This window comes from Dromaius novaehollandiae, chromosome 34 (genome assembly GCF_036370855.1).
Source record: "Dromaius novaehollandiae isolate bDroNov1 chromosome 34, bDroNov1.hap1, whole genome shotgun sequence".
Taxonomy (NCBI): Eukaryota; Metazoa; Chordata; class Aves; order Casuariiformes; family Dromaiidae; genus Dromaius; species Dromaius novaehollandiae.
This window is the reverse complement of record NC_088133.1, coordinates 1,426,604-1,443,576: the sequence shown is the minus strand read 5'-3', so window position 1 is coordinate 1,443,576 and position 16,973 is coordinate 1,426,604. Positions and strand designations below refer to the sequence as shown.

General features: G+C 72.1%; 1 protein-coding gene across 1 annotated transcript; it reads left to right on the top strand.

Annotated features, from left to right (window-relative positions):
* The first annotated feature begins 867 nt into the window (after positions 1-867).
* On the top strand, positions 868-16,126 carry DMPK (DM1 protein kinase). Its single transcript, XM_064503014.1, is given in 11 exon segments — positions 868-1,137; positions 4,542-4,582; positions 4,584-4,634; positions 5,423-5,506; positions 7,550-7,645; positions 8,841-8,989; positions 10,000-10,093; positions 10,894-11,094; positions 13,788-14,033; positions 15,021-15,106; positions 15,674-16,126. Coding segments are annotated over 11 exon segments (1,632 nt in total). The 5' UTR covers positions 868-911; the 3' UTR covers positions 16,032-16,126.
* The last annotated feature ends 847 nt before the right edge of the window (positions 16,127-16,973 follow it).

Sequence of the window (16,973 nt, the reverse complement as noted above, 5' to 3'; positions counted from 1 at the left end):
CAGCTGGGTGCCCATCCCAGTAGGCTGCTGGGTGCAGGCGGGTCCCAGGTCCCGGGTGCTGGGTGCCCATCCCAGCAGGGAGCTGGGTGCTGGGTGCTGTCCCAGCTGGGTCCCAGGTCCCGGGTGCTGGGTGCCGTCCCAGCTGGGTGCTGGGTCCTGGGTGCTGGGTGCCGTCCCAGCTGGGTGCCCATCCCAGTAGGCTGCTGGGTGGTGGGTGCCGTCCCAGCTGGGTGCCCATCCCAGTAGGCTGCTGGGTGCAGGCGGGTCCCGGCTCCCGGGTGCTGGGTGCCATCCTGGCAGGGAGCTGGGTGCTGGGTGCAGGAGGGTGCCGGGTGCCCGTCCCAGCTGGGTGCCCATCCCGGTAGGGTGCTGGGTGCCGTCCCAGCAGGGTCCCGGCTCCCGGGTGCTGGGTGCCATCCTGGCAGGGAGCTGGGTGCAGGGTGCCCATCCCAGCTGGGTGCAGGGTGCAGGAGGGTGCTGGGTGCCGTCCCAGCTGGGTGCCCATCCCAGTAGGCTGCTGGGTGCAGGCGGGTCCCAGGTCCCGGGTGCCGGGTGCAGGTGCCCGTCCCAGCTGGGTGCAGGAGGGTGCTGGGTCCAGGGTGCTGGGTGCCGTCCCAGCTGGGTGCCCATCCCAGTAGGGTGCTGGGTCCCGGGTGCTGGGTGCCGTCCCAGCTGGGTGCCCATCCCAGTAGGCTGCTGGGTGCAGGCGGGTCCCAGGTCCCCGGTGCCGGGTGCAGGGTGCCCGTCCCAGCTGGGCGCCGTCCCGCAGGCGGGTGCAGCCCGGCCCGGCCCCGCGGGGGCGGGCGGCAGCAGCGGCAGCGGCAGCAGCGGCGGGGCCGGGCCGGGCCGGGCCGGGCCGGGAGGCGGCGGCGGGGAGCGGCGGGGAGCGGCGGGGGGGGCCGGGCCCTGCGATGGCGGCGCCCCCGCGGCGGCGGGCGCGGCTGCGGGCGCTGGCGCTGGACCGGGAGGCGCTGGGTCTCGAGGCGCTGCTCGACCTGGTGCTGGGGCTCAGCGGGGGGCTGCGGCCCCGGCCGCCCCCCCGCCCCGCCGCCGCCGCCCCCGCCGCCGCCGCCCCCGGCACCGGCACCGGCACCGGCACCGGCGGCGACCGCCACGTCCGCGACTTCCTGCGCTGGGGTGAGCGCCGGGGGGGGGCCGGGAGCGGGACCGGGGGGGGGGGTCCCGATACCGAGGGGGTCCGGTACCGGGCGGGTCCGGGGGATCCAGCACCGGGGGGTCCGGTAGCCGGGGGGTCCGGTACCGGGGGGGGGGGTCCCGATACCGAGGGGGTCCGGTACCGGGAGGGTCCGGGGGATCCAGGACCGGGGGGTCCGGTACCCGGGGGGTCCGGTACTGGGGGAGTCCGGGGGGGTCCGGTACCGGGGGGGGGTCCCGATACCGAGGGGGTCCGGTACCGGGAGGGTCCGGGGGATCCAGGACCGGGGGGTCCGGTACCCGGGGGGTCCGGTACTGGGGGAGTCCGGGGGGGTCTGGGACCGGGGGGGTCCGATACCGGGGCGGCCCGAGACCGGGAGAGTCCGGCACCGGCATCTGGGACCGAGGGAGTCCGGTACCGGGGGGTCCAGTACCGGGGGGGGGTCCGATACCGGGCGAGTCCGGGGCGTCCGGTACCGGGGGGTCCAGTACCGGGGGGGTCCGGCACCGGGCGGGTCCAGGAGGTCCGGTACTGGAGGGGGGTCCCGAACTGGGGAGTCCGGTACCCGGGGGGTCCGGAGGGTCCGGTACCGTGGGGGTCCGGGGGGTCCGGTACCGGGGGGCGGTCCGATACCGGGGATCCCAGTGTCAGGCGGGTCCGGTGCCAGGGGGGTCCGGGACAGGGAGTACCGGGGGGGGGGGCCGGTACCGGGGGGTGTCCGGCACCGGGGGGATGCGGGACTAGAGGGGCCGGTACCGGGGGGTGTAGTACCGGGGGGGCCGGCCCGGGGGAGTCCGGGACCGGGGGGGTCCGGTGCCAGGGGGGTCCGGGACTGAGGAATCCGGTACCGGGACCAGGGAGTCCGGTACCGGGGGGTTACGGGACGGGGGAGCTCGGTACCGGCCCGGGCAGTCCGGTACCGGGGTGGGGGGGGTGGGAGGTCCGGTACCGGAGAGGCCGGTACCGGGGGGATGCGGCCCCGGGACCGGGGGCCGATACCGTGGGGGGGGTCCAGTACCGGGAGGGGGGTCCGATACCGGCGAGTGGATCCGGTACCGGGGGTCCGGTACCGGGGGAGGGGATCCGGTACCGGAGGGGGGTCCGGTACCGGAGGGGGGGTCCGGTACCGGGGCGGGGGCTCCGGTACCGGCTGTCCCTGGATCGGGGGGGGAGGGGGGGTTGGGACCGGCACCTGCAGGACTTCCTGCGCCGGGGTGGCCCGGACGCCTGGGCCCCTGCTCGGGGGTGGGGGTGGGGGGGGCACGTGAGCGCCGGACGCCTGGGTCCCTCCGCGCGGGGGAGGGGCCGAGCCCCCCCCAATGCCCCCCCCTCACTCATGCAGCGAGTCGGCCAGGTCTCAGCCGAGCGGCTCCGGTTGGGGGGGGGGGGCAGGACGGGCCCGGACGCCTGGGCCCTTGCCTGGTGCCGGAGAGGGCAGCGAGGCCTCTGGGGGGGGGCAAGGGGGGGGGGCTGTCTGTGCTCATTAGCAGGCCTGAAACCTCATTAAGGGACTTGGCAGCCCCCCAAGGCCGGGGGGGTCGGGGGGGGGGTCAGGGCACGGCGCCAGCGCTGGGAAAGGACCCAGGAGTCCCCCCCCACCCCGAGCAGGGTGACCCCCCCCCCCAGGGGGAGCCTGGCACCCAGGGGTGGTGGGTTGGGTGGGGGGGCATGTCTGACCCCCCCCCCCCCCGAAGGAAAGGCCGCCCGGACGCCTGGGTCCCTGCCGGCGGCCTGGGGGTGCCGGGGGGGGGCCCCGCTGGCGCCTCTCCTTTTCTGGGCAGGCTGGCATGGGTGCCCCCCCGCGGGCGCCCGCGCTGCGCGCAGGGCCATAAAAGGCCTGGGTGCTCGCCTGGCCCCCCCCCGGCGCGGGCAGGGTGCCAGCCCCCCCCCCAAGCCAAAAACAGCTGCCTCCAGGCCAGGCCAACCCCCCCCCCCGCTGCCATCCCCCACCCTAGGGACCCCCCCGACACCCCAGGGACCCCCCCCCGGCACCCCCATACCTCTAGGGGCCCCCCCATATCCTGCTGCCCCCCCCACTCTAGGGACCCCCCCCGGCACCCCAGGGACCCCCCCCGGCACCCCCATACCTCTAGGGGCCCCCCCCATATTCTGCTGCCCCCCCCACTCTAGGGACCCCCCGGCACCCCAGGGACCCCCCCGGCACCCCCATACTTGTAGGGGCCCCCCCATATCCTGCTGCCCCCCCCACTCTAGGGACCCCCCCCCCGGCACCCCAGGGACCCCCCCCGGCACCCCCATACCTCTAGGGCCCCCCATATCCTGCTGCCCCCCCACTCTAGGGACCCCCCCCCGGCACCCCAGGGACCCCCCCCGGCATCCCCATACCTCTAGGGCCCCCCCCATATCCTGCTGCCCCCCCCACTTTAGGGACCCCCCCCGGCACCCCAGGGACCCCCCCCGGCACCCCCATACCTCTAGGGGCCCCCCCATATCCTGCTGCCCCCCCACTCTAGGGACCCCCCCCGGCACCCCAGGGACCCCCCAGGGCCCCCTCCTATACCCGAGGGCTCCCTATTGCCCCCCCCAGCACCCCCAGAGACCCCCCCATACCTCCAGGGCCCCCCATGTCCCTGGGGGATCCCCATTGCCCCCCCCCGGGGCCCCCCCAACACCCCAGGGACCCCCCCCGGCCCCCCCAAACCTCCAGGGCCCCCCCCATATCCCGCTGCCCCCTGCTGCCCCCCCCACCCTAGGGACCTCCCCAGCCCCCCCAGGACACCCCCAAAACCCAGGGCCCCCCCAAAACCCCGGGGCCCCCCATATTCCCAGAACCCCCCCAAACCACAGAGACCCCCCCCAAAACCACAGGGACCCCCCCAAAACCACAGCCCCCCCCCCAAAAGCTCCTGGGTCCCCCCTGGTCCCCGGGAGGCCCCCACTCCCCCAGGGCCCCCCAGGCCGCTGGGAGCCCCCCCATGCCCCCCCCAAAACCAGTGGCCCCCCCCATGCTCCCAGGGACACCCTCAGACCCTCAGGCCCCCCACAGTGACCCCCCCAAAAAATCCCCATCCCCCCATCCTGCCCCTAGACACCCCCAAACCCTCCTGTGCCCCCCAAGACCCCCTTATTGCCCCCCCAAATGCCTTGGGGGGGGGTGCCACACCATTTTGGGGGGGGGTCGTGATGTGGCAACCCCCCCCCATGGGATGAGGACCCACGAGTCCTGCCCCCCCCCCCGTTTGAGCACTACAAAACCCCAGAGTGGAGATTCTCTAGTGTCTAATATGAGGGTTGTGCACCCCCCCCCCCCCCCGACAAAAACACCCCAAACCTTGGGAAACCTTGGGGGGGGGGTGTCCTACACCTCGTGACCCCCCCCCGGGGTTGGCAGACCCCCCCCCAAATCCTAACCCCCCCCCCGCAGTGGAGCCGGTGGCCGCCCGCATCCGGGAGCTGCAGCTGCAGCCGCAGCGACTTCGAGATCCTCAAGGTGATCGGCCGGGGCGCCTTCAGCGAGGTGAGGGGCTGGGGGCACCCCCACATGGGGGGGGACCCCCCCTTCCCACCCATCCAGGGTGGGGGGGCCCCAAAAGCCCCCCCCCCCCAACCCACCACCATCCTGGCTGGGATATGCTGGGGGGGGCACCCTGGGGGGTGTCATGGGGGGGGGTGTCTATGGGGTTGGGGTGTCCCTGCAGTGGGGGGGGGTCCTGGGGGGGGGTCCTGGGGTTGGGGGGCACCCTAGGGTGGGGGGTGCTGGGGTGGGGAGTCATTGGGGGGGGCCTGGGGTTGGGGTGTCCCTGCAGTGGGGGGGGGTCCTGGGGGGGGTCCTGGGGTTGGGGTGCACCCTAGGGTGGGGGGTGCTGGGGGGGGGGCCTGGGGTTGGGGTGTCCCTGCAGTGGGGGGGGGTCCTGGGGGGGGTCCTGGGATTGGGGGGCACCCTAGGGTGGGGGGTGCTGGGGGGGGGCCTGGGGTTGGGGTGTCCCTGCAGTGGGGGGGGGGTCCTGGGGGGGGTCCTGGGGTTGGGGGGCACCCTAGGGTGGGGGGTGCTGGGGTTTGGGGGGGGGGTCCTGGGATGGGGGTGCACCCTGGGGTGGGGGATGCTGGGGTTGGGGGGGGGTTTCTGCGGGGGGGGGGGTCCTGGGTTTGGGGTGCCCCTTGGGGTAGGGGGTCCCTGGGATGTGGGTGGGGGGGTCCTGGGGATGGGGGGGTGTTCTGGGGGGGGTATGGGGGTGTCCCGCCGTGCCCTGCACCCCGGGGTGGGGGTCGGGGTGCCCCTGACCCCCCCGGCCCCCCCCCCCGCAGGTGGCCGTGGTGCGGATGAAGGAGTCGGGGCAGATCTACGCCATGAAGATCATGAACAAGTGGGACATGCTGCGCCGCGGCGAGGTGAGGGCGGGGGGGGGGGGACACCCCGGGGTGCCCCCCGCCCCGGCACCCGGCGAGGCAGCCCCCGGCTCGCCCCGGTGCCCAGGGACGGCCCCCAGCACCCAGCGATGGGCACCTGAGGGTGAGCCGGCACCCAAGGGTGAGCCGGGTGCCCTGGGCTGATCCGGGTGCTTGGTGCTGATGCGGGTGCTGGTGCCCACCTGGGTGACACGGGTGACCCAGGGGCCCAAGGGTGACCCAGGTGTCCTGGGCTGATCCAGGTGCTGGTGCCCACCTGGGTGACACGGGTGACCCAGGGGCCCAAGGGTGACCCAGGTGTCCTGGGCTGATCCAGGTGCTGGTGCCCACCCGGGTGCCATGGGTGACCCAGGGGCCCAAGGGTGACCCAGGTGTCCTGGGCTGATCCAGGTGCTGGTGCCCACCTGGGTGACACGGGTGACCCAGGGGACCAAGGGTGACCCAGGGGCCCGGTGCCGACCCGGGTGTCCTGGTCTGATCCATGTGCTCACTGCTGATCCGGGTGCTTGGTGCCCACCTGGGTGACACGGCTGACCCAGGGGACCAAGGGTGACCCAGGGGCCCACCCGGGTGCCCCGGGCTGATCCGGGTGCTCAGTGCTGATCCAGGTGCTTGGTGCCCACCCGGGTGCCATGGGTGACCCAGGGGCCCAAGGGTGACCCAGGTGTCCTGGGCTGATCCAGGTGCTGGTGCCCACCTGGGTGACACGGGTGACCCAGGGGACCAAGGGTGACCCAGGGGCCCGGTGCCGACCCGGGTGTCCTGGTCTGATCCATGTGCTCACTGCTGATCCGGGTGCTTGGTGCCCACCCGGGTGCCATGGGTGACCCAGGGGCCCAAGGGTGACCCAGGTGTCCTGGGCTGATCCAGGTGCTGGTGCCCACCTGGGTGACAGGGGTGACCCAGGGGCCCAAGGGTGACCCAGGTGCCCACAGGTGACCCAGGGGCCCAAGGGTGACCCAGGTGCCTGATGCCGACCTTGGTGTCCTGGTCTGATCCGGGTGCTCACTGCTGATCCGGGTGCTTGGTGCCCACCTGGGTGACACGGCTGACCCAGGGGACCAAGGGTGACTCAGGGGCCCGGTGCCAACCCAGGTGCTGGTGCTGATCCGGGTGCTGATCCAGGTGCTTGGTGCCCACCCGGGTGCCATGGGTGACCCAGGTGCCCACCTGGGTGTCCTGGGCTGATCCGGGTGCTCGGTGCTGATCCGGGTGCCCGGTGCTGACGCGGGTGCCCCAGGCTGATCCAGGTGTCCTGGGCTGATCTAGGTGCCCGGTGCTGATCCGGGTGTCCTGGGCTGATCTGGGTGCTTGGTGCTGATCCGGGTGTCCTGGGCTGATCCGGGTGCTTGGTGCTGATCCGGGTGTCCTGGGCTGATCCAGGTGTCCTGGGCTGATCTGGGTGCCCAGGGCTGATCTGGGTGCTCAGTGCTGATCCGGGTGTCCTGGGCTGATCCGGGTGCTCAGTGCTGATCCGGGTGTCCTGGGCTGATCCAGGTGCCCGGTGCTGACGCGGGTGCCCCGGGCTGATCCAGGTGTCCTGGGCTGATCTGGGTGCCCAGGGCTGATCCGGGTGCCCGGTGCTGATCCGGGTGCCCTGTACTGATCCGGGTGCCTGGTGCCGACCTGGGTGCCCGGTGCTGATCCGGGTGCCCCGGGCTGATCCGGGTGCTTGGTGCTGATCCGGGTGCCCAGGGCTGATCCGGGTGTCCTGGGCTGATCCGGGTGCTTGGTGCTGATCCGGGTGCCCGGTGCTGATCTGGGTGCCCTGGGCTGATCCGGGTGCCCTGGACTGATCCGGGTGTCCTGGGCTGATGCGGGTGCTTGGTGCTGATCCGGGTGTTCTGGGCTGATCCGGGTGCCTGGTGCCGACGCGGGTGCCCGGTGCTGATCCGGGTGCCTGGTGCCGACGCGGGTGCCCGGTGCTGATCTGGGTGCTTGGTGCTGATCCGGGTGCCCGGTGCCGACGCGGGTGCCCGGTGCCCCCCCGGTGCCCCCCCCCGACGCCGTGCCGGGCACCCGCAGGTCTCCTGCTTCCGGGAGGAGCGGGACGTGCTGGTGAACGGCGACAAGCGCTGGATCACCCAGCTCCACTTCGCCTTCCAGGACGAGCACTTCCTGGTGAGCCCCCGGCACCCCTGGGTGCCCCCCCCGCCGCCCCCCCCCCGCAGGGACCCCCCGAGCACCCCTGGGTGCCCCGGAGCACCCCAGACACCCCGGGAGTGCCCAGAGCACCCCAAGCCATGGCCACGTCCCCGTGTCCTCTGCCACCATGCCATGGTCATGGCCCCTGTGTCCCCATGCCGTGGCCATGTCCCCTGTGTCCCCATGTCCTCTGCCACCATGCTGTGATCATGTCCCCTGTGTCCCCATGTCCTCTGCCACCATGCCAAGGCCATGTCCCCATGCCGTGGCCATGTCCCCTGTGTCCCCATGTCCTCTGCCACCATGACATGGTCATGTGGCCATGTCCCTCATGTCCTCTGCCACCATGCCGTGATCATGTCCCCTGTGTCCCCATGTCCTCTGCCACCATGACATGGTCATGTGGCCATGTCCCTCATGTCCTCTGCCACCATGCCGTGATCATGTCCCCTGTGTCCCCATGTCCTCTGCCATCCTGACATGGTCACGTCCCCATGTCCTCTGCCACCATGCCGTGATCATGTCCCCATGCCATGGCCTTCTCCCTCATGTCCTCTGCCACCATGCCAAGGCCATGTCCCCGTGCCGTGGCCATGTCCCCTGTATCCCCATGTCCTCTGCCACCATGCCAAGGTCATGTCCCCATGCCATGGCCATGTCCCCATATCCCCATGTCCTCTGCCACCATGCCGTGATCATGTCCCTTGTGTCCCCATGTTCTCTGCCACCATGCCATGATCATGGTCCTTGTGTCCCCATGCTGTGGCCATGTCCCCATGTCCTCTGCCACCATGCCATGATCTTGTCCCCCTGCCGTGGCCATGTGCCTCATGTCCTCTGCCATCATGACATGGCCACATCCCCTGTGTCCTCATGCTGTGGGCATGTCCCCTGTGTCCCCATGTCCTCTGCCACCATGCCATGGCCATGTCCTCATGCTCTGGTCATGTCCCCTATGTCCTCTGCCACCACACCATGGCCGTGTCCTCTGCCATCATGCCATGCCCATGTCCCCGGTGTCCCCACGTGCCATGGCCATGTCCCCATGTCCTCCGCCACCACGCCATGTCCGTGTCCCCATGCCACAGCCCCATGCCGCGGCCGTGTCCCCGCATGCCGTGGCCGTGTCCCCGCGTGCCGTGGCCATGTCCCCGTGTCCCCGCGTCCCCAGTACCTGGTCATGGAGTACTACGTGGGGGGGGACCTGCTGACGCTGCTCAGCAAGTTTGGGGACCGGCTGCCGCTGGACATGGCCCGCTTCTACCTGGCCGAGCTCGTCATGGCCATCGACTCCGTCCACCGCCTGGGCTACGTGCACAGGTGGGACACGGGGGGACACGCAGGGACACGCGGGGACATGGGGAACGCGACGGACATGGAGGGGTGCAGGGGGACATGGAGGATCTGGGGGGGACGAGGGACATGGTGGGGACAAGGGGATGGGAGGCACTGGGGACCGTGGAGTGGGGGGACACCAGGGGACAGCAGGGTCATGGGGATGGGGACACTGAAGTGGGAGGCACTGGGGACACTGGAATGGGGACACTGGGGACTGTGGAGTGGGAGGGGAACCAGGGGACACCAGGGTCACATGGATGGGGACATCAGGGGACACTGGAGTGGGAGGCACTGGGGACACTGGAGTGGGGACACTGGGGGACCTTGGAGTGGGGGGGACCAGGGGACACCAGGGTCACAGGGATGGGGACATCAGGGGACACTGGAGTGGGAGGCATTGGGGACACTGGAATGGGGACACTAGGGGACCTTGGAGTGGGGGGGCAGCAGGGTCACATGGATGGGGACACCAGGGGACACTGGAGTGGGAGGCATGGGGACACTGGAATGGGGACACTGGGGGACCTTGGAGCGGGAGGGGAACCAGGGGACACCAAGGTCACAGGGATGGGGACACCAGGGGACCTTGGAGTGGGAGGCACTGGGGACACTGGGGGACTGTGGAGTGAGGGGGACCAGGGGACACCAGGGTCACAGGGATGGGGACATCAGGGGACACTGGAGTGGGAGGCACTGGGGACACTGGAATGGGGACACTGGGGGACCTTGGAGTGGGGGGGACCAGGGGACACCAGGGTCACAGGGATGGGGACACCAGGAGACATTGGAGTGGGAGGCACTGGGGACACTGGAATGGGGACAGTGGGGCCTTGGAGTGGGGGGGACCAGGGTCACAAGGATGGGGGACACGGGGATGGGTGGCACTAGGGACAGCAGGTGGTACCAGCATGGGCACCCCGGGAGGCACTGGGACGAGGGCCAGCATGTCACCGAGGCCACCGGCCCCAACCAGCCGCCTCCCTCCGCGACAGGGACATCAAACCCGACAACATCCTCCTGGACCGCTCGGGCCACATCCGCCTGGGCGACTTCGGCTCCTGCCTCAAGCTGGGGGCGGACGGCACGGTGAGCACCCAAGGGTGCCGGGGGGGCACCCAAGGGTGGTGGTGATGGGGGACACTGGGGGGCGGGTGGGGGTCCTGAGCACAACCCCGCTACGAGCCATCAGAGAATCCCCCACGGTGTCCCCAGGTGTGCTTCGCGGTGGCAATGGGGAACGGCAGGGCGAGCACCCAAGGGTGGTGATGATGGGGGACACTGGGGGTGGTGGTGATGATGGTGGGCACCATGGGGGTGGGTGGGGTCCCAAGCACAACCCCACTACGAGCCATCAGAGAATCCCCGGCGTCCCAGGCACGCTCGGCGGTGGCAGTGGGGACCCGGCAGAGCGAGCACCCAAGGGTGGTGATGATGGGGGACACTGGGGGTGGGTGATGGTGATGGTGGGCGCCGGGGGCAGGTGGGGGCCCCGAGCACAACCCCACTACGAGCCATCAGAGAATCCCCGGTGTCCCATGTGCGCTCGGCAGTGGCAGTGGGGACCCGGCAGGGCGAGCACCCAAGGGTGGCGATGACGGGGGGGGCACCAGGGAGGTGGGTGGTGGTGATCGGTGTCACTGGGGGGGTGATAGTGAGGCCCCAGCACAACCCCGCTACGAGCCATCAGCGAATCCCCCCCCCCCCCCGTGTCCCCAGGTGCGCTCGGCGGTGGCAGTGGGGACCCGGCAGGGCGAGCACCCAAGGGTGGCGATGATGGGGGACACTGGGGGTGCTGGAGATGGGTGACACCAGGAGGTGGGTGGGGGTGCCAAGCACAACCCCGCTACGAGCCATCAGCGAATCCCCCCCCCCCCCGGTGTCCCCAGGTGCGCTCGGCGGTGGCGGTGGGGACCCCCGACTACCTGGCGCCCGAGATCCTGGAGGCGGTGGAGGACCCCGGCCGCTCCTACGGGCCCGAGTGCGACTGGTGGGCGCTGGGCGTCCTGGCCTACGAGATGTTCTTCGGGCGGCCGCCCTTCTTCGCCGACTCCCTGCCCGAGACCTACGGCAAGATCCTCCACTTCGAGGTGGGGGACTGGGGGGGCACTGGGGGGCACTGGGAGGGCACTGGGAGGGAGCTGGGGGGAACTGGGAGGGAGCTGGGGGGACTGGGAGGGGACTGGGGGGTGCTGGGAGGCATTGGGAGGGAGCTGGGGGGAACTGGGAGGGCACTGGCGGGGCTGGGAGGCACTGGGAGGTGCTGGGAGGGGACTGGGAGGTGCTGAGAGGGGACTGGGAGGCACTGGGAGGGGACTGGGAGGTGCTGGGAGGCACTGGGAGGGGATTGGCGGGGACTGGAAGGTGCTGGGAGGCACTGGGAGGGGATTGGCGGGGACTGGAAGGTGCTGGGAGGCACTGGGAGGGGATTGGCGGGGACTGGAAGGTGCTGCGAGGCACTGGGAGGGGATTGGCGGGGACTGGGGGGTGCTGGGAGGCACTGGGAGAGGACTGGGAGGTGCTGGGAGGGGACTGGAAAGCACTGCGAGAGGACTGGAGGGGACCAGGAAGCACTGGGAGAGGACTAGGGGGGACTGGGAAATCACTGGGAGGCACTGGGAGGTGACTGGGGGGAGCTGGGAAGCACTGGGAGAGGACTAGGAGGTGCTGGGAGGGGACTGGAGAGCACTGAGAGAGGACTGGGGGGAACTGGGAGGCACTGGGAGAGGAGTGGGAGGCACTGGGAGAAGACTGGGAAACACTGGGAGAGGACTGGGAGGTGCTAGGAAGGGACTGGAGGGGACTGGAAGGTGCTGGGAGGGGACTGGAAGAGACTGGGAGGTGCTGGGAGGGGACTGGGAAGCACTGGGAGGGGACTGAGGAGACTGGGAGAGAAGTGGGAGGCACTGGGATAGGACTGAGGGAACTAGGAGGAGACTGGGAAGCACTGGGGGCACTGGGAGAGGACTGGGAGGGAACTGGGAGGCACTGAGAGAGGAGTGGCAGGAGACTGGGAGGCACTGGGAGGGGACTGGAAAGGAACTGGGGCAGTTAGAGGCATTGGGATGGTACTGGGATTGAAGTGGGAGGCACTGGGAGGGCACTGGGGGGGGGGGGACTCCCAGTCTCTCCCAGTCTCTCCCAGTGCTCCCAGTCCCTCCCAGTTTCCCCAGTCTCTCCCAGTGCTCCCAGTCTCTCCCAGTCCCCGCAGTCCTACCTGTCCCTCCCAGTGCCCCCAGTCCCTCCAAGTCCTCCCAGTGCCTCCAAGTCCTCCCAGTGCTCCCAGTGCTCCCAGTCCTCCAAGTCCTCCCAGTCCTCCCAGTGCTCCCAGTGCCAGGGCACCCAAGGGTGCTGATGGGTGCCCCCGCGCGTGCAGGAGCACCTGGAGCTGCCGGGGGCCGGGGGGGTGCCGGCGGCGGCGCGGGCGCCGGTGGCCGGGCTGCTGTGCGGGGCCCAGTGCTCCCAGTGCCCCCAGTCTCTCCCAGTGCTCCCAGTCTCTCCCAGTCCCTCCCAGTGCCTGCAGTCCCTCCAAGTCCTCCCAGTCTCTCCCAGTGCTCCCAGTCTCTCCCAGTCCCTCCCAGTGCCTGCAGTCCCTCCAAGTCCTCCCAATCTCTCCCAGTCTCTCCCAGTGCTCCCAGTCCCTCCCAGTTTCCCCAGTCTCTCCCAGTGCTCCCAGTCTCTCCCAGTCCCCGCAGTCCTACTAGTCCCTCCCAGTGCCCCCAGTCCCTCCAAGTCCTCCCAGTCCCTCCCAGTCCTCCCAGTGCTCCCAGTGCCGGGGCACCCAAGGGTGCTGATGGGTGCCCCCGCGCGTGCAGGAGCACCTGGAGCTGCCGGGGGCCGGGGGGGTGCCGGCGGCGGCGCGGGCGCTGGTGGCCGGGCTGCTGTGCGGGGCCCAGTGCTCCCAGTGCTCCCAGTGCCCCCAGTCTCTCCCAGTGCTCCCAGTCTCTCCCAGTCCCCCCAGTCCTACCAGTCTCTCCCAGTCCCCCCAGTCCTACCAGTCTCTCCCAGTGCCCCCAGTCCCTCCCAGTCCTTCCCAGTCTCTCCCAGTCCTCTCAGTGCTCCCAGTGCCCCCAGTCCCTCCAAGTCCTCCCAGTCTCTCCCAGTCGTCCTAGTCCCTCCAAGTCCTACCAGTCTCTCCCAGTGCTCCCAGTCTCTCCCAGTCCCCCCAGTCCTACCAGTCCCTCCCAGTGCCCCCAGTCCCTCCAAGTCCTCCCAGTGCTCCCAGTGCCAGAGCACCCAAGGGTGCTGATGGGTGCCCCCGCGCGTGCAGGAGCACCTGGAGCTGCCGGGGGCCGGGGGGGGTGCCGGCGGCGGCGCGGGCGCTGGTGGCCGGGCTGCTGTGCGGGGCCCAGTGCTCCCAGTGCTCCCAGTGCCCCCAGTCTCTCCCAGTGCTCCCAGTCTCTCCCAGTCCCCCCAGTCCTACCAGTCTCTCCCAGTGCCCCCAGTGCCCCCAGTCCCTCCCAGTCCTTCCCAGTCTCTCCCAGTCCTCTCAGTGCTCCCAGTGCCCCCAGTCCCTCCAAGTCCTCCCAGTCCCTCCCAGTGCCCCCAGTCCCTCCAAGTCCTCCCAGTCTCTCCCAGTGCTCCCAGTCCCTCCCAGTTTCCCCAGTCTCTCCCAGTGCTCCCAGTCTCTCCCAGTCCCCGCAGTCCTACTAGTCCCTCCCAGTGCCCCCAGTCCCTCCCAGTGCCCCCAGTCCCTCCAAGTCCTCCCAGTCCCTCCCAGTCCTCCCAGTGCTCCCAGTGCCAGGGCACCCAAGGGTGCTGATGGGTGCCCCCCCGCGTGCAGGAGCACCTGGAGCTGCCGGGGGCCGGGGGGGTGCCGGCGGCGGCGCGGGCGCTGGTGGCCGGGCTGCTGTGCGGGCGCGAGGCCCGGCTGGGCCGCGGCGGTGCCCCCGACTTCCGCCCGCTGCCCTTTTTCGGGGGGCTCGACTGGGCCGGGCTGCGGGGCAGCGCCCCCCCCTTCGCCCCCACCGCCGCCGGCGCCGCCGACACCTCCAACTTCGACGTCCTCGACGACTGCCTCAGCGAGCCCGTGAGCCCCCCCACCCCGGGACACCCCCGGGACACCCCCGGCCTGGGCACCCATGGGAGACCCCCATCCCGGGCACCCCCATTTCGGGCATCCTGGGAGACCCCCATCCAGGGCACCTCCGGCCTGGGCACCCATGGGAGACCCCCCATGCTGGGCACCCCCATTTCGGGCATCCTGGGAGACCCCCAGCCCAGGCACCCCCAGCCTGGGCACCCATGGGAGACCCCCATCCCTGGCACCCCCATTTCGGGCATCCTGGGAGACCCCCAGCCCGGACACCCCTGGGACACCCCAGCACCCCCATGCCGGGCACCTTGGGGTACCCCCATCCCTGGCACCCCCATTCTGGGCATCCTGGGAGACCCCCATCCCTGGCACCCATGGGAGACCCCCATCCCGGGCACCCCCATTTCGGGCATCCTGGGAGACCCACATCCCTGGCACCCATGGGAGACCCCCATCCCGGGCACCCCCATTTCGGGCATCCTGGGAGACCCACATCCAGGGCACCCCCAGCCTGGGCACCCATGGGAGACCCCCATCCCTGGCACCCCCATCCCGGGCACCCGTGGGAGACCCCGGCCCCAGCACCCCTGGGACACTCCAGCACCCGTGGGAGTCTCCCATTACGGACACCCCCATCCCAGGCACCCATGGGAGACCCCCATCCCGGGCACCCCCATCCCGGGCATCCTGGGGCACCCCCATCCCGGGCACCCATGGGAGACCCCAGCCCCAGCACCCCAATCCCGGGCACCCTGGGTCCCCCAGCCCCAGCACCCCCATCCTGGGCACCCCCATCCCGGGCACCCATGGGAGACCCCAGCCCCAGCACCCCCATCCTGGGCACCCCCATTCCGGGCACCCATGGGAGACCCCAGCCCCAGCACCCCCATCTCGGGCACCCTGGGCCCCCCGGACCCCACGCAGCACCCCGGGGTGGGCCTGGGGGTGCCGGCGCTGAGCCCCCCCCCGCCCCCCCCCCAGGACCCCCCCGGGGACCCGGCGGAGCAGCCGGACCTGGCGCTGCAGCTGCCCTTCGTGGGCTACTCGTACGCCCGCGGCCCCCCCGGGTGAGGGCCGGCCTCGGGGGGGGGCCCGGGGGGGGGGGAATGGGGCGTCTGGGGGGGCCATGGGGCATCTGGGGGGGCCACGGGGCACGTAGGGGTGGCTATGGGGTGTCTGGAGGGGGGGGGAATGCAGTATCTGGGGGGGCCATGGGGTGTTTGGGGGGGGCAGGGCGATCTGGGGGGGGGCCATGGGGTATGTAGGAGTGGCCATGGGGTGTCTGGGGGGGCCATGGGGTGTCTGGGGGGGGGGAATGCAGTATCTGGGGGGGCCATGGGGTATTTGGGGGGGGGCATGGGATGCCTAGGGGGGGAATGGGGTATCTGGGGGGGCCATGGGGTATTTTGGGGGGGCCATGGGGTGTCTGGGGGGGGGAATGGGGTATCTGGGGGGGTCATGGGGTATCTGGGGGGGGTAATGGGGTGTCTGGGGGGGGTCACGGGGTATGGGGGGGGGCAAGGGGTATGTGGGGTACGGGGGCCTGGGAGGGGGCTGGGGGTGTCCGGGGGGGGCGGGTGGCACCCAGGGGTGTCCCCCCCCCAGGGGTGACCCCCCCCCCCCCGGTGCCGCAGGGAGGAGGAGGCCGAGGACTGGGGACTGGGAGCAGGACGCGGCCATGGAGCTGGAGGGCGAGTGGGGGACCCCCCCCGAGCCGGAGCCGGACCCCCCCCCCGACATGGAGGAGCTGCCCGCCGGGGGGGCCCCCCCGCCCGCAGAGACCCCCCCACCCATGGGGACCCCCCCGGCTGCAGAGACCCCCCCGCCCGCAGAGACCCCCCCACCCATGGGGACCCCCCCGGCTGCAGAGACCCCCCCGCCCGCAGAGACCCCGCCGGCCACGGGGACACCCCCGCCCGCGGGGACCCCCCCACCCATGGGGGCACCGCCAGCCACAGGGACCCCCCCAGCCACGGGGACCCCCCCACCTAAGGGAGCACCCTCTGCCATGGGGCCCCCCCCAGCCACAGGGACCCCCCCACCCAAGGGGAACCCCCCACCCACGGGGGCCCCCCCGAGGACAGCGACCCCCCCACCCGCAGGGCCCCCCCCAGCCCCGGGGGCCCCCCCGAGGACGCCCCCCCCAGCCTGCGGAGCCCCCCCGGGCACGGAGCCCCCCCGGACACCCCCGGCAGAGGCGGTACGTGGAGGAGGGGGGGGGTCCCGGGATGCGCCCCCCCCCCAATTCGTGGGGTCCCTGCTCACCCCGGGGGGGGGGGTCTGTGCCCAGGGGGTCCCGGGGGGAATCCCGGGTCTATGGGGGGCGTCAGGGTCCCGGGGGGGGCTCCCTGGGGGGTCCCGGGTTTTGGGGGGGGTCGGTACCCCTGGGGCGGGTCCCTGGGGTTCCCGGGTCTTGGGAGGGGGGGGCTGACCCCCAGGGGGGGGGGTCCCGGGTTTGGGGGGGTCCAGCGACCCCCGGGGGGGGGTCCCTGGGGGTTCCCGGATTATGGGGGGGGTCCCGGGTCTGGGGGGGTCCTGTGACCCCCGGGGGGTTCCTGGGGGTTCCGGGGTTTTGGGGGGGGTCCCGAGTCTGGGGGGGTCCCTGGGGGTTCCCCTGTTATTCGGGGGGGGGTCCCTGGGGGTTCCCGTGTTTTGGGGGGGGGGTCCGGGTCTGGGGGGGTCCGGTGCCCCTCGGGGGGGTTCCTTGGGGGTTCCCGGGTTTTGAGGGGGGGGTCCCGGCTTGGGGGGGCTCCCTGGGGGTTCCCGTGCTTTTTGGGGGGGTCCCGGGTCGGGGGGGGTCCTGTGCCCCCCGGGGGGGGTCCCTGGTGGTTCCCGTGTTTTTTGGGGGGGGGTCCGGGCTTGGGGGGGGGGGTCGGTGCTCCGGGGGGGGGGGGTCTCCAGGCGGGAGGGGCCCGGGGCTCCGCGGCGGGTCCG